This window comes from Apus apus, chromosome 6, assembly GCF_020740795.1.
Source record: "Apus apus isolate bApuApu2 chromosome 6, bApuApu2.pri.cur, whole genome shotgun sequence".
NCBI lineage: Eukaryota > Metazoa > Chordata > Aves > Apodiformes > Apodidae > Apus > Apus apus.
This window is the reverse complement of record NC_067287.1, coordinates 30,045,905-30,063,561: the sequence shown is the minus strand read 5'-3', so window position 1 is coordinate 30,063,561 and position 17,657 is coordinate 30,045,905. Positions and strand designations below refer to the sequence as shown.

General features: G+C 40.4%; 1 protein-coding gene across 1 annotated transcript; it reads right to left on the bottom strand.

Moving 5' to 3' along the window:
• Window positions 1–1,663: 1,663 nt before the first annotated feature.
• Window positions 1,664–3,414, bottom strand: LOC127386663 (testis-specific serine/threonine-protein kinase 2-like). The gene has a single exon (XM_051624091.1). It carries the CDS (start codon window positions 2,997–2,999, stop codon window positions 1,824–1,826), a length of 1,176 nt encoding a protein of 391 aa, XP_051480051.1. The 5' UTR covers window positions 3,000–3,414; the 3' UTR covers window positions 1,664–1,823.
• Window positions 3,415–17,657: the final 14,243 nt, after the last annotated feature.

Here is a 17,657-nt window from a genome sequence, read left to right as displayed (position 1 = left end):
GCCGCCATCTTGCGCGGGGCGGGGCCCGGGGCAGCCCCGCCGCGGGGCGCTGCGCGGGGCCTCCCGCCGCTTCTCGCCTCCCTCCCGCGGCTTCGTGGCGCTGCTGCGGGGGGAGCGGGACGGAGGGTAACTGCTGCCCAGGGCGGAGAGCGGCACCTTCCTCTTCCTCCCGGAGCTGAGCATCACCCATCGGCTGCGGCCAGGTGCGGGCAGCGGGGAAGCCGATCCTCCCTCCTCGGGCTGCGGGCGGGCGCGGGGGGCGTCGGGGCATCCCTGGGGCGGGACAGCGGCGGCGGGTCCGGAGGAGAAACAGCCGCGGGGCCGGGAGGCCGGCCGGGCTACCCTCCGGTGGGCGGCGTGCCCGGCAGCTCAGCGCTGGCGGGTCCCAGGGGCGCCGGGACGGGGCGCCGGGATCGTCGTGGCCCAAAGCCGGTCCCGGGCTGGGGGGTTGGTGCCCTTCGTAAAACAGCTGCGACCTGATGGAGGTGTGGGGTGAAGCAGAACAGGCTCAAAAGAAAACGCCAGGCGGTGCCGCTCAGGTGTCCCTTGTCTCAGACAGACAGGCTGCATTTCCGTGCAGGCAGAATGACAGGTCAGGTCTGTGGGGGGAGCGGACACCGAGATCTCCGGTGGAAGCACTGGTACTTTTCCTGACAAATGGCAGATTTTTACTGTAAAATCTTTTAAAACTGTTGATTCTCTTCAGCCACACTCCAAAAGGACTAAGCCCAGCAACGTCACTAGCTTTGCAAAAACTAGTAAACAGGACAGCAAGTACAGATGCCAACCAACCTTCACGAGCCAGCTATACTCCTTTCCCAAACCACCTGGAAACTCCTGGTTACAAGACCCCAGCAAGTGGGACACCCATACGCACAATCTAGGATGCTACATCCATCACAGACAATTTACTGCAGCTTCCTGAAAGAAGAAAACCATCTGCTTTCTTCTGAATATTGGAGTTACCAGCAAGGCAGTAGTAAACTGGCAGAGCACAGCTGTCTGGAAATTGGATTTGTGAGCCATCTGCAGTAAAGGGGTGTCCAGATAGAGCTGCCAGGATGGAATCCAGTGGTTACAAGATCTGGGACCAGATCTACTCTATATAGGTAAAGTAGCTTGTGATGTGCTTTTTGGAAGCAGGGTAGTGCCTCCTGTGGTGTAGTTTCCCTTGGAGCTGCATGGATAGGATGCTTAGGGCTGCTGTAGGAAAAGGATGCTTCCTGCAATGGCAGAGATGATTCTGGGCTCTCAGAAAACAGCAACAATTTTCTGAAGACATCTTTCTAAGATGGCTGTACATTTAACTACCCTTCTGTACAGATAAGTCTATTTATAAAATGTGGTACACCTCCTTAAGGTTGAACTGGACTTGCTTCCAGCTTGTCAAGCTTCTTTGGTTTTGTGCTCTGCAGAAGGGGGGATATAACCATATACATATAAATATATATATATATAGAGAGAGAGAGAGAGAGAGAGAGAGAGAGAGAGGTGACCCTGTGATGGAGATAAACAGATTGTGTGATCACTATGATACAGATAATTGGTTTTAAAAATTGTCAGAGCCTGGGCTCGAGCCCCACCTCGGGCACCAATAAATCTGTCACAGTTTAAGGCTGGACGTATTAAAATGGACAATAGATCCTATTAACCCCTTCAATTTCCAAAAGGAAAGAAAAGGAGAGAGAATGGGAAAGAAATTACAACAGCTTTAATGAAACCGTAGCTATAACGCAATAAAAAAAGGACTACTGTAGAAAGGGTACAGAGAAGCTGTGGTTGAGAACCAGCAGCTCACAAGTTAGGCCAACTTCATGATACTGTTAAAACCAGCCATATGTAAGAGGATCCATTTCCTTCTGCTCTCCTTCCCTTTGTACAGAATGGGATGTGCCTTGCTGGTTGTGCTCAAGCTTTCCTTCACACAGGTTTTGGGAACACTCACCCTCTTCTGCAGCTGGCAGAAGGGAAGGGACTGTGGCTTTTGGAGTCTGCAACCATGAGTGTTTCAAAACTTCATCTATGCACAACCTCTGAGATGCATTGGGCTGCAGCAGTCGGCAGATGAGATCCTTGCACTCTCCACTCAGGTATTTTGAGTCAGGGAAAGGAACCTTGTGTTTTTTCTGAATACGGACCAGTTTCTTGACATTGGGATGATTGAATGGCATTGCAGCATAGAGCATTATATAAAGGATGACACCAAGGCTCCATATGTCTGAAATCCTGGGGTCGTAGGGAATGCACTGTAGCACTTCCGGGGCTGCATACGCAGCAGTTCCACAGAAGGTTTCACTGAGAATAAGTGTTCCATTTTTATCCCAAGACAAGGATTTGGAAAAGCCAAAGTCTGACAGCTTGACATTGAGGTCTGCGTCGAGAAGGATGTTCTCGCATTTCAGGTCCCTGTGAGCAAAGTCAGAGTTGTGGCAGTGCTCTATGGCAGAGGCCAGCTGCTGAAACCTGATGCGAGCCATGTCCTCCTTCATAGCTCCCATGAGCTTGATGTAGTGCAGGAGGTCTCCCTTTTCTGCCAGCTCCATCACGATGTACACTTTGGCAGATGATGTCTCAAAAATCTCATAGGTTTTGATAATTGAGGGGTGGTGCAAACATCTCAAAGCCTCCACTTCCCTGGGGAGAAATCTTTCCCGGAACTTCTGAGAAGTCTTCCTCTTGTTGATTACCTTGATGGCCACATTGCATTTCAGCCGGTCGCTGTAGGCAGATTTCACTTTGCTGTAAGTGCCTTCTCCTAGCGTGTTGCTCAGGCTATAGCCTTTCTTTCCAAGCACCCCAGCCTCATCCATGGTGGGAGAGCTGGGGGAAGCTGCATGAGGTGGTGCTGGTGTGCACCATACATGGTGGCAGGTGGCATGCCCATGGTTGCCCTGGCACACCAACACTAGCCACTCTATGATGTCACAGTCACCTCCATGAAGTGGCACTTGGAAGGACCTTTCAGTACCTCCATCAGTAAAGCTACTGGATGATGTCATGCAGGGCAAAACCTAACATCAGGTTGCTCAGAGCCACTGGTTGTGCTCTGCCTTCTTCATAAAACAATGTTTATATTCTGCTTTGCTAACAGGATACGAGCTTAAATGTTTTCCTAAAATCAACCTAAACCTTTCTGTATTTATATTCACATCAGGTGAAATTTTGTTGGTCATCATTTTGTATGTCTCAGATGATCTTTCAAGCCCCACTTGGGCTTGCTTCTGGTGTACACTGGGCTTGCTCCTTGTCAGCCAGCTTTCCTTAAAAGGGATGGGATGCTGCTTTTCTTGTTTTCACCGGGACTGTGTTTTTTTAATGGGCTTGTTAGGTGAAGGAGGGGGCTTCTCCTAAGTTCATTCCCTTGTTCATTCCCATTTTTTATATCATATGATTGGCTGCTTCTGTAGGCTTTGCAGCTGGCTTTTTCCTACATCCCTATGTGGTAGGGAAGTTCTGTTTTGACTGCCAGCATCTACTGTTCCTGAGAAAGGCTGACACCAACACCTTCCTCAAAATGGCTCAGATGATTACTGTTTTCCATGTTGATTGTTTCACTGTAGTCAGTCTCTGGGCCTTTTTGTGTTGATTTCAGCTTCTCAACTTTGTTTTTACAGCTGCCATGTTCATGGCTCAAAAGACTTGATGATTGTAGCACGCAGGGGCTAGGGACAATCCTGCTTTGTCCACCAGCCTGAATGACAGTGTCATTCTGAGGAACAGAACTGATACTTCTGACAGCCAGACTACGGCTTTTGTTTAGGTTTTGGGTTTTTTCCATTCCTCTTCATTGAAACTTGTGGCTAGTTTTTGTAGCTAGCCAAAAAAAACCCGAGAGCCATTTTAACCATACATAGCCTGCACTCAGAGCTGTGGTTGCTCCAGAAAGAACTGACCTTTGAGTATGGGATGAACACTTGTGCAGTGTGATCCAGCCTGGAGAAGCACCAAGCACCTTTTAGGAGGAAGAAGGCATAGCCAGATGTTGAAGGTTCAACTTAAACATGAGGAAAAACTTCTTTACTGTGAGAATAACAGAGCACTGGAACAGGCTGCTCAGAGAGATTGTGGAGTCTCCTCTGGAGACATTCCAAACCCATCTGGATGTGTTCCTGTGTGATCTACTGTAGGTAATCCTGCTCTAGCACAGGATTGGACTAGATGATCTTCAGAGGTCCCTTCCAACTGATGACTCTTATGACTCTATGTGTACATTTCTTGCACCATGCCTGAGTACAAGACAACCCATGTAACACTTTTCCTTCAGCACTGGCTAATTCATACATCTTTTCTGGATACACTCCCCAAAGGCTACAGTAATATCTCTGCAGAAATGGTAGTGTGATAGCATCTCATGCTTTTTTAACAGTAATTCTACAATTTTGATTTAAGACACAGAATTCTGCTTTCATAATTCTAAGTAAAAAAAAAAAAACCTGCTTATTTTGGTTAACTTCCATCTTATTGACTTTTGAAGACACATCACTTCAATGCCACCTCTGATTCAGAAGAATAATGCCAGGAAAGAAAGCATACTTGCTGTATTTTGTTGTGATTCCAGTCCAAACTAGGACACTGGACCATAAGACACACATGTCCATTCAGGATAGATTTTCATAATCTACTCAGCCATCTACCCAGGCTAATATTAAAATGAATATATGCTTGATTTGTATAATATAATGACTCTTAGCAGCTTATCTACAGTTTACATTAAACCCAGGTACCCTAAAATTTGCAATCAGCTATTAAAAATGCACTCATTGAAATAGCATCTATGTTGCCTACTTAAAGTAAATATAATAATTAAGGTGTATCTCATTTTCAAAGCACAAACATGATGATGTCATGGTTGATTCTTACTTAAGGTGAGACCTAACTGTACAATATTAACATAATAGAGCATCCTGGAACTGGAAAAAGATACAATAGCCTACATCCACTTCAAATGCAGAAAGAACAAAAGGGCTTTAATATAATCAAGAACATGAACCTCAAGATTAATCCAAACCCTAAAAAGTTTTCCTAATGTAAGGCAACCAATCTATCAGAACAACTGAAAACTACACACTGTTTAGCTACAGCCTTTGCTAAATCTTCTGTAGTTTTTGTTTTTCCAGTTCTAGGGGTACATCCTACATGTCAGTTTAGTGCACTGTATTGCGTTCTGGGAATAAAGTAATGGAAAAACCATACAAATTTTCATGCTATTTTGCCAGCTGCTCTAACTTGTACCACAACTACTAAAAATGCTTCATCTCTGCGTTTTCCTATGATGGTAAAATGTTCTTGCTTCTGGCCAGCTTTAGTTTTCAAATGTGTAGTAATGTATAAAGTTTATTTCATGTTCACAATAGAGAATAGCTTGCTTTCCACTTTCTACATCTAAATCTTCTTGTTATTTATCACTAATTATAGTTTCAGAGAAGATTATCACAAATTTAAATATTAAGATATTCATATAGGACCAATTCCACCAAAATAAAGAAATCCTATTCTAATTGTGCTTATCAGAATGTAAAAAAATACAGTTCTGGGTAACCTACATTCAGGACTCATTAAAATAACTCAAGTAAATTTTTGCTTATATAGTACATTTAGTAACTTGCAGTTTTACCTGTGGCATCTGTCTGTAAGTGGATTAATAACCAGCCTTTGGGTACTGCCAACATACTCATATCCATACCTCAGTCCAGCGCAGATTGTCTTTGTTTGTAGATGCTCTTCCTAAGAATAAAGGCATTATTTTTATAGATGAAATAATTTTTTTAAAACACAACTCAACTCTCTCAAGTTCCTTAACATGCTTGATGCTGTTATAAATAACTAAATGGCAGACTACTGATTACTCTGAGACACTAGTTTAAATGCAACTCTAAAAAACAAAACAAACACCAATTAATAGATACTAAAGTATCAACATGAAAAGACCATTTTTTACATTAAGTGTTATCTAAGAAAAAAATCCTACTAACCATACTGTGTAGTACAATTGTCTTATGTAGCTGCTTAGAAAGCTAACAGACTTTCTAAAAGGTAAACTGTTACGGTTTAAGTGGCCCAGCAGGTCGTTGATACCTATAAGAGGAACTAGAGAGCAGGTCTTTAGGACCGTGAAGGACCCAGGAGGGTTGGAACAGAGGACTCAGTATTCCCTCCCATCTCCTGCCATACTCTACAAAAGCCAGTAGAACCAGAAGCTCAGCCCCTTTTTCCCTCTGCCTTTCTTTCCTTGCTGCTGCTCAGAGGTTCTTCAAGTCACAACATGCTCTCCAAAATCAACTCCATCAGGTGCTGTGAGGAGCCCTGGAAGCAGCCTTGCTGTAAGGGACTCCCACCCACCTATTCCTGCCATCTCCAAGATCGATTTGGGATATATCTAAGTTTATATTTCTCTTCTTTCCCCCACGTGTTACTCCCTTTTCTGTGTTCGAGTGAATTTGTTCCAGTTTCAATTTCCAACCCTGATAATTCTCTTCCTTGTTCCCCTTTTATCTTCCCTTGGGAGGGTGGAGGGGGGATAACAGGGAGCAGTTCTGCCCTCCAGTTTGTGGTTTGCCTTGACTATTAAACCAGGACAGTAAAAAAAGTAATCATGACCAACAGCTGTAGTTATGGTCAGTCCGATTACTCTCAGATATCTGGTGACCCCTTCATACACATTTTTTTTCGTATTTCACATGCAATGTCTTCTGTATTATGGGAATTCTTGTCTTGATTATTGTAAAATCCTGTATCATACCGCTACCTAGTACTACCATTGTTATTTTTTCCAATAAATGCAACGCACAAGTAACACTGACAAGTCAGATTAAAACTTCTAACTGAAAATTGTAATCTCTATAGCATTCTCTATGCTGCAGAATCAGTAAACCAAAATAGTCTATGAGCGAACAAATTCTGTCTGTAACCCCCCCTGCAAATTCAGCAAAGTTACTGAGACTCAGCAGTGATAAAAGAAGTAACTTTAATTAAAAACTGTTTGAAGCTGGCTACTGGCCATTCTAGTTAGCAATCCATAAAATGATTGTTTATAGGGATTCTCTTATCAGCAGAAATCCTCACAGTAGTGTAACCATTCTTTGTGTCAGCAAGCAAGCAGAAATTGAAAAAACTGAACAGAAATTGCCTTCTAAAAGGACTGAGAGTTATCACTTACCTCCCAGTAGTACCTAAGTTGGCTTAACCATTCAAAGCCACTCTCATCTTTGAACATCCCTAGTATGAACATCAAAGCACAACCCATGCTCCTGGAGTCACTTGATTCTTCTTGGACAGCTTTCCTCACACCAAGGTGACAATGTTCTCAATCTGTCTGATCTTCTGTTCCAGAAAACCCTCTAGTGCCTGCCAAAAAAAAAAAAAAAAAAATAAGGAAGTTGCACATCTAGTCTAAAATATGATTGTTTTTTTCTTACATTACTTTTAATTTCTCTGTATTAAGAAGTTCCTACAGTAGTAGTAGAATGCTGTTCATTCACTAGTAGTTCAACAGGGGTTTGATTTGGTGTTTTGGTTTTTTTTCTGTTTTTACAGAATCATATGTAAAACATCAGTGATTTATATATGGAAACAAAACAGCATACAGATTTTGCAAAAAACCTTTTAAGTTGCTAAGCTAAGAAGCTTTAAAGAATACAGTTGTCTGAACATCAGGTTCTAGCATTTAATAAGCCTTGTGACCAATTTATAGATTAATCATCGTTACATTTTTTTGAATTTTGCTCACCAAGTATAGGCTTTTGGGAGCAAAATCAGACACACAATGAAAAGTAGAAAATAATGCAGATTTATGAGTGAAGAAGTCAAACCAAGCAAATGCTTCTACTCGGCTCCAGTATAGGCTTGGGTTCATCTTCAACAGACTTTATTGCAGTTCAGTTCTAGTTCAGGCCACTGTCAATACATTAACTGACTTGTTCACCATAAACTGATTCACACCCACTCATGCTGCAATACATAATCGTCTATAATGACAAAGTCCTGGCAAGGAAATGGAGGGTGATATATCACAATCCCTTGCTACATTTCCCAAGATCTGGAACCAAGCTTCTGCCATAGCTTCTCCTTTACCATCTAAAGCAGACTTCATTTAGCAGGAATTTGAACAGGGCCAGAATTACCACAGATGAGACAGAAATGGAGCTAGCTAGAAATGTTTATTTGTAGGTGCCCTCTACTCTGCCCAGTGAGTCTGCCCCTGTAAGCACACAGCACAGAAGACATATGCAGGATTAAAATAAGACAGATAAGCCATAAGAAACACCAGAGATCAGTAGGGGGGATTTTCAGACTCCTCAGTCTACTGAGGAGTTTTAAGAACTGCTGACAGTAACAACAAAGAATACTGCAACTATGGACAGCAGAAATCAAAGATGTACCCAAACAATTTCCCCTAGGAAGAGTTTTGTCAGCGCCCATTACAAAAATACAATGTCCCACTCAGACAAGTCCCTGATGGGGTCTGAAGGACACCACAGTCTCACAGAGCAAAAGCATGTTGTAAGGGACAGATGAGAAGAGACAAGCTAGACTGCTGTGCAAAGCCCAGTAGGTGCAAAAGGTACCTGGTAAGGTACAAACCCCTCACAGGGTGGCAATGCAGATTTGACTCAGTAACCAGACTGCTTTTTAGCTTCATTTTGGAGAACTCAGAAATAAATTCTGAATTCAGTTTCAGTTAAAAAAACTCACCATTTTGAAATTATTTGCAATGTGTATTCAGATTTGGTTCAGTTCTCTGCTCATTTTGCACACATACTTCCAATCTACTGAAAAAAACCCCAAAACTATATATTTATCTAATTGATCTTTATGGCTGTGAACCTCCTTAATACAATAATCATAATAGTGTTCCTTTGTACATTAAATACATTTACTTTCTGCTACTTGCCTCTTGCATCATACCAAACCAGAACAACTGAATAACTACATCCTTTTCATTTATACATAAACAATTAAGCTGTCAGCATATGCATTCGTAATTGGTTTTACAAAACAGTTTTTAATGCACAAACAACTGTATAACTACCTTGTCAACAGAACGAGGTTTTGTTTCCTTTCTTAGCATGTTTATAATCAGTACATAAAGTGCAACTATAAAGCAAATTAAAGCAGTGTTGCCATTTTTATAGATGGGATTCTTCCTGCTAGCTTTTTCTTTCATATGAGAAAAAGACAGGAGAAAAAAAAAAAATTACCCTTCAGCAGATACTTCCCATTTACAGTTCTGCTATGGTACGAAGAAAAAAGGGAATGCCATCATTCCCAGTCATTCAAAACATCTCCATAACTTTTTTGTCAGTCATACTGCAGTGTCAAGAGAAAAAAAACTGTATCAAGAAAATAGTATTAATCAAGTGTATAAAAATAGTTTCAGAACCCTGTTAGAAGACCATCACTAACTCTAGTTTCTAAATACAATTTTTAACATAACACAGGCTGGAGCCTGGATTTATTTTTTCTTTAATTTCCTTTTTTTTTTTTTTTTTTTGCTTTCTTGCCCACAAAGACAGAAAATCTTTGGTATCCTACCTTTTTTTTTTAATTTATGGGAAGTGGATATTAAACCACTAGGTAATATAACCCTTATTAATGTGCATTGCTTAAATTAGGTATTTAATATGAAGGAATAATATAGGGTTATTCAAATTTCTGATGAAATGCTAAGCAAATAAAGGAATTTTGTAATACACAGCAATTTTATAGTACAATGGCATATAAATGCAAAAAAAAGCACAAATACACTGAAGTTAGCTTTATGCTTTAAGAAGGTCCATTCATATAGACCGAGCCTTCTTTTATGCCATGAAACTCACACATTGCATTTGCAGGAATAGAGTGCCATCTTCTGGAAAATAATGCAGACTTGTTTAGTCAAAATCCACTTTAGATTTCTAAACTTCTATACTGGCATTTACTCTCTCCTGTACATGCTAAAGGTGCTTCTTTTTTCTGCCAGTAATAACATACATTACATTAAAAAAATACTTTGTATTTGCTTAGCACTAAATATCTAAATTAGATTTTACTAAAACAGATAATTCAGCACACAATGATCAGAAACATGATACTCAACAAAAATCTTAAATCCTTGCCCATTTTTATACAATTTCTTCCCTCAAAATTAATACTATTAATTTCACAGTTCCATAGGATAAATTGCTGCTTTCCTTCTAAATCTGAAGAAAGAAAAACAAAGAAAGGAGAGAGGGGTAGTATAAATTAGAGGGAGAAAAAGAATGGCAGAAAGGGAGGGACAGCCACATAATATAGCTTATTATTATTAAAATAATCACACTGCTCTTGCAGGTCTCAAGCGTTAGTGGTTAACTGCATAGATATACACTGCTAGCACTCTTGTGTGGTACACTTCACAGAACAGCAACACAGCCCAGTTTCAACAATAATCCATAACAAAGCACTCCCAAAGCCTCTTAATAAGAGCTGCATTAGTAAAAATGTCAGACAGTTGGACAGATAACTAGTACACCAATATATGTAAATATTACTTGATATCCATCAATTAAAGATACAGGAAAATTTACTAAAATGACAAAACATGGTATCACAGGAAACATTTTTAGGTAGGGATAAACCATCCAATAACTCTGCACTTCTAATATCTTAAGAGTAGTTTCTATGCTTCAGAATATACTCATTGCTATAGGTCTAGAGAATATTTAGCTAATGAAAGAATATCCCAAACGAAGACTGATACATCTTTTCAGCAATGAAAAAGAACTACTACTAAAAGGAATCTGATGCTGGTTTTGTATTACATACTACACGTGTTTAGGTGCCATTTGTTTATTCTCCAACACAACGTTATTTGGATATTAGGAAAAAGTTCTTTAATATGAGGGTGGTGGATCACTGGAACAGGTTGCCTGGAGAGCCTGAGGGCCCCATCCCTGGAGACATTCAAGGTCAGGCTTGATGGGGCTCTGAGCAATCTGTTCTAGTGTGAGACGTCCCTGCTTATTGTAGGGTGGTTGGACTAGATGACCTTTAGAGGTCCCTTCCAACCCAAGACATTCTATGATTCTATGATTATAGCATAACATATGCAATTTAGAGGCACCATATTCTGCTTACGAAGCCCACAAGCCTATAGGATGCAATGTTGCTAGCCTATGGACAGATGGGTTTGGACACAGTTCTATATAAACACATTATGAAAGAATAATAGTAAAAATTATGCTGAAAAGTGCCTCTAATTATCCACTCTCCTTCTCAAAGCAGCAGTAACCACAAAAAAAAAAAATGAAGTCAGATTGCACAGGGCCTCACCCAGGTGCAATCTGAAGCTCTCTAAAGCCACTGCTTTTCTGGGCAACCTTCTCCCCTGCTTAGTCATCTCACTGTGAAGAACATTGTGGTTATGCAGTCAGAATTTCCCTCCTTGCTACTTGGGAGCATTGCCTCTCCTCCTGCTGCTGCATAGCACCAAGAGGAATCCTGCACCATTTTCTCTCTAGTTGAGGAAGACCACAACTACATTCCTCTACCACCTTCTCTTCTCCAAGCTGCACATACAGAGTTCCCTTTGGCTCTCCATACACACTGTGTGCTCCAGCCCCCTGAACCACCTCAGTGGTGGTCTGATGGACTCTGGGTCATTAACAGTTTTACAGCTGCTGGATCAGAGCTGGCTCAGACAAAGCCACCTTAGGTGGTTCTGAACCTTGAGTATAGATATGCTTTGTTCTCTGTTTTCTTGTGTAATGAGACTGAAATATAAAGTACATTGTTTCTCTAATCCAGATTCTAAAGCAGAATGCTATCGACTACCCTCTGAAGGGAATGATGGGAAAAACATATCTCTTGTATTGGAGAAAATGGGTTTGAATTGCTGGAAGAGTATTACCTATCTTCTCTCAGTTTCAAAGTTCACAGTATTAATTCTTAAGATTCCTGGTTAGGAACAAACAACAGAAACCTGGGTATTTTTACAAATAAAAAGGGCTATAAAAATGACTAAGACTATATCTTGTCTACATATACAACATTACACGTTTGTTTACAATATATTTTGTTGAAAAACACAAAATTCAGCGCGACAACTTCCATCCCTGAGCTGCTAGTACTGATAAACTCAGCTCTGAAATTACTTTAATTGCAGACAGTGCCAATATTTTAAAATACTATACTGCAAACTTACTATTGGCAAGAAGATGTACTAAAAAGAGAGTCCTGGACAGCAAGAACTATCTCAGAGAGTTATGAGCAACTCACATGCACCTCCTCCAGAGCCAACCCTCTAATATGCACCTCAAGAAGAAACACATCTGAAGAAAAACTGGTGAATTTTTAATTCACTGAAGGAACTCTTACTGAATTATTTCACATTTCATTAGAGGAAAACAAATCTGAGTGAGGACATCGAAACCAAGAGAGACTAAAAGAACAAGACTGACTTGCTAACAGGCAAACAACATAATTTCAGAAGGCAAACTCCTCCTTATAATGACATTAACCAACTACAACGTAACCAGGCCACTAAAGAATACAAATCAGTACTGGTTAATTCCCAGTAATTTAAAACCACATTCATAGCTAAAAGCATCTTTTGGCATTTGTCTTCAGCATTTAAGTTTCCTGCAATTCTGGAAATAAACTGAATTAATTAAAATATCTTCATGCTTAAAAAACAAAATCCAAACAAATCAAACAAGAAATGGGGAGAGGGCTTATTACATAACATTTTGTACCACAATAAGGACAGAAATTAATTCCTGTGGTTTATAATGCGATACATTTAGGAGAGATTTACTCTCTCTGAAAACACTACCAAAACAGCAGCCCAAAGCAGATACCTGCTTAAATTTGCACTGCTAAAGTAATCACAGGAAATCTGGGAGGCTGCAAGAACAACTAGTTTGCTCCTAAAAAACGATCTGAGGAGTTCACAGCACAGACACCACAGTTTAATCTTTCTGGAGGGTATCAATCACAACCAGCCTGCAACTAATGGGACAGAGTCCTGAAGCCTCCCTCTACAAACACAGCTGCCCCACCAGCTCGCCAATTAACGGTGCAAGCATTTACTTGCCAGGCATTTAACAAAGAAACAAACCAAACCAGCATAATTTCAGAAACTTAAATAAAGTTTGTTATTCAAGGCTGAAAAGGAATCCAACACATTTCCCCTCAGAAGCAGCCCCCTGCGGTCACCAGGTGCACCAGAGCCCGGGACACCGAGTGCAGCCCAGGCAATCCTCCCCAGCCCCCCAGCCTTGGCCTGCAGCCCCCCCCCGGACCCCCCGTCCCCTCCGGGGCAGAGCCTGGCATGGGTGTGCAGCAGGGCCCCCCAGCCCCCCAGCAGGGCCCCCAGCCCCCGCAGCCCCCCCGTCACCCCCGGCCTTCCAGAGCCCCCCGAGCGCTGCCCGGCGCTGCTGCCCCCTCAGGCTGCCCCTCTGTCCCGCGCCATCCAAGCAGCCGAAAAACCTGTGGGCTTAGCGAAGACTGACCCGGAATCTGCTGCAGGGGAGAACGGGAGCGGAAGGTCCGGAGCTGAAGGGCGGCCAGGGCAGGCCCACCGGCGTGGGCAGCGGCTGCCAGGCCGGCACTGGTTGGAGACGTGACATGGAGCTGAGAAAGAATGGGTCACACCTGTGATAGTTGGTTTTAAGGTGCTGCAATAGTTTTGCAGCTATAGCAAGCTGAATTTCAGCTTTTCTGCTATTTCATGAAAGTTTTCTACTAGCAGAAAATGCTTGACACCTTTCTGAGGTTTGCCAGTTTCAGGAAAACAAGGATAGTTAAAATTGCTTTGAGCAGCATGTACCATGCACTGGCGTTCAGGCAAGCATTCCTTCTTCTAAATTAACTCCTGTGTATCAATTAGTGAATGCAGCTGCCTGTCTACAGGCAAAGGTGCAAGATGTGTGTGCTCCAACTAGACATGCAAAAAACCTCAGCAGTGCTTGCAAAAATTGTTCTTAGTAAGTTCTCATGGCTGGACTGGGGTGTTGAAACCACAACCGCAACCAAAGATTTGTTCAAGTACCACATCATGCATCAACCCATCTTGTGCACAACAGACACAGTATTTAAACAACCTATGACACCTCCCCAAGTCTAAACTAAAGAATACAAGAAAATATAAATAAAAATCTCTTGTCAGTTTTACTGGTTATCAATGGGTGTTCCCTGCGTTATGAATCAAAGGCTTTGACCAATCTAAGTAAAATACTGGCACGGTTGGTATGACTTCTAACACTTAGCTCTGACAAGGTTTGGATTTCAATAGGCTCTGAAACAGCTGTTGCCATGTGAGGTAGTTTGTGAATTTTAAATAAGAGATTTTGTTAAAGTTTCACAGTACCAACACATAGAAGATAGCACTACAGTTTACAGTGGAGTTAGCTTGCTGGAAAATCCCTGTAAACAAGCCCTCCTTGAGACCTGCAGCCAGCCTTGTGAACTGTACATAGAGGATTGTAAGAGTCTATATATTAAGTGTTAATCATACAAGCCCCTTAGCCAAAATGCCACAGGCAAAGAACCAGTTGGGCATTTTTGCATTGCCCAGCTGTAGAAAATTCAACAACACTTGGAATATCCAGTGTATTTTCTAAAGCAGTACCAAAGCCCGGGTTTGATTTTGAAATGAGAAATCCCCTCACACTCAGCATATTTTAGGGAGATTGAAACAAGCTATACACTGTGCTGGCTATAGAGTCTAGCCTGAAAACATGCAAAGGAAAATCCTTGCTATTTCTCTTTAATAATGAGTCATACAACTATTTAAAACCATTCTCTACACAAGGCAACAGCATGTTCAATGCACATCACTATACGCTGCTGGGAGTTGTGATTCCTTTTGCTAGAATGGGACATTTTGTTTTTCATTATCCTATGAGGAAACTGGAAAAGCACACCTGCTTGTGCATTTCAGGGGAGGAAGTTAGGATGTCAGTATTAGGAACACTGGGCAGAAAATCAATTATTGTGTATATAGTATTTTTCATTCTAAGATAAACTTTCTTCTTACAGAGAACTAAGAACTATGTTGCTGATTTTGCCCCATTTCCCCCCACATTTAATTATTTTCCTGCACTGACCAGTTAAAGACAATTTATTTACATAAATTCAAGACCATCTGATTTTAATCAGCTTTTCCAAGGCCATGTGAGGACACAGTGGAAAAAAATGGATCACAACTCAAGTCTTTTTTCCTTCCTGTGTTTGGTTAACATCTCATAACATGTGAAATCCGGTAGTCATACCTAACAAAATCTAAATCCAACTTCAGAGATAAAATAGGATCAAAAGAATAAAATGGTGAGAGGATGAAGAGAATAAGGGAGTACTCACAAATATAAAGTGACTATTCCTCATTATCTGTTTTAGAACCATACTAAAAGCAATTTAAAAAATGGAGCACACTATTAAAAAAAAATAAAAATCCCTCATTACCTGCCAAAGTCAACAGAACAAAGGCATTCAGTATCATATAGTTCAGAGATTCTTCCTGTAATACAGTTAGCAAAGATTGGAGCATCAGTGCAACAGAAAAGGGTCAGTGATGAAGTCAAAGTAAATACAGGAAGGAAAAAAAAGGCATAGGTAACAATTTTATCACTAAGTTTCCATTCTCTGAAAGATTCAATGACATTGGATTTTTACTCCATCTTGAGGCCTAGTGAAACTCTGGAGTGCCAGTAATCAAGAATACATTTCTTTCACCCTTTGAACAGAGGCAAAAGCATTAAACAGTAGACAGAAATGTGGTTTACTCCATGTAATTAACAAATTTAAGCCAAAATACTATGTACAGTGAAGTACTTTACTGACTGGATGTTTTGATTTTAATGTGAAAAAGTGATCCTTTAATTTTTAACCGAAGTACTTCCTAGCATGCTTTTTATGTTTTGATTAGAGCAATTAAATAATGTTTGAAAGTACAACACATGTAGTAGCTCCTATGTGTACAAAAATTTAAACTCTCAGATTTGGGTATTGCTTTAAAAATTTCAGAAAGGGTTTTTTTTGTCTAAATCTCTTTTGGCTTTTTTTTTTTCTTAAATACATATGTACATATATATATATTTAAGTTCTCACACATTTACCTTTCATGGACTTACTACAACTGTACATAAAACAAGTAATTAATCTCACACTGTAAAGGCCTTCAATGATGCAAGCCAAGCTTTCTCATAGTAGTGGGGAAATTGATAATAACATAATGATTTCCGTATAGGAAAAGTTTTAGTCATAAAAATTCAAGTTTAAGGGTTTTAAATCAAGATCTGATACTTAAACTGTTATGTTTATAAGCAGGACTTGAATTCTGGACAGCACGTAAAATGCAAGCAGACACATGAATTATTTTTAAATGATAATTTAACACTTCAAGTCACAATGCAAGACATTACATTTCAGGCAAGTTTTCAGTGGGAAAAAACCTGCATATATTTTTCACTTCAAAAATTTTTAGAAGATAAAACCAGATTTATGTTTCCTTGTGTATCCTAATTTTGCCATACCAAGACTAACAATATGGAAGCCCAAGTATAGGTAGTAGTTTTGTAAGTAAGAAATAATTATTTTGAAATACTGTAAACTTTCCCTCCATTTGTAAAATATTTTTGGTTTTAAAATTTATGATCTTTATTAACAGGTCTTGCTATGCATATCTCGAGTGTGGAATAATTAATACACACAAAAAAATTAATATAGGACTAAAATACTATTTTCTTCCCTAAAAGAAGAGTGAAAACTATTTACATATCGTTTATAAAAATCATTCTCAGAAAAATGATACGCTGTAAGCAGCAAGTCAAGATGAGTCTTCTGCACAATGGAACTACTGTCCATCAAGGAAAGATCCCTCTGTAAGTTGTTTTATAACAGCCACCACAGCCACAGCACAGATGTACAACACAATCCTAGTTACTGCAACGCAGAAAAGACTGTTGAAGCCAGAATCTGGGTTCATCAGTGTCAACAGAAACTAAGCAAGTTACAGGTCAAAACTTGTATGCCTATTTCACATTCACAACCACTCTGAAAGAACACTGGAATGAGCTTGAGCACCTATCAACGCCAGTTAAGAAATAAAAAATGAGTCTTATTTACTATCAAGAATATCATAATGCGAAGGGAAATATGCACCCTTGGTTGCTGTATGTGTGCTGACTTACTGACTCTGGAGGCACATACGTCTGTCACAGGAAGCCTGTGTTCACACTCCTCAAAGGTGAAGTCTTCACTGTACTGCAAGGCAACAGTTTTGTCACAGGTGCTACTGGATCAAAAATCATCCTTTATCTTCCTGTTGTGTTGTGAAAGCAACAAAAACTAGCACTGTCACATGAAATTATTCAATATTTGAATACTTTACCTAGTAGTTTATGCCTTATTCATTAGGGGTACCACTACAAAGGCTAACCATGCCTTGATCTTGCCCCAGTTTTACAGTATATTTTTCTAAGCTGACTCACCTTACTTGGCAAGAGTACAAGCAGAACTGTCCTGGTAAGAATATGGTCAGCTGTGATCTAGATGATGCATTTCTCTGTCTTTTTCTTTAGAAGGCCTTTTGAAAAGACAGAAATTTCAACCTGTCTCAAATTACTACTAGTGTTAAAACACAAGTTTGTTTTCTAGATGTCTTTAAAAAAACAAAATAAAACAAAAACCTCATTGCGGGA

Coding starts and splice junctions, on each gene's coding strand:
- LOC127386663 (XM_051624091.1), bottom strand. CDS start 2,999: ATGACATCATCCAGTAGCTTTACTGATGGAGGTACTGAAAGGTCCTTC.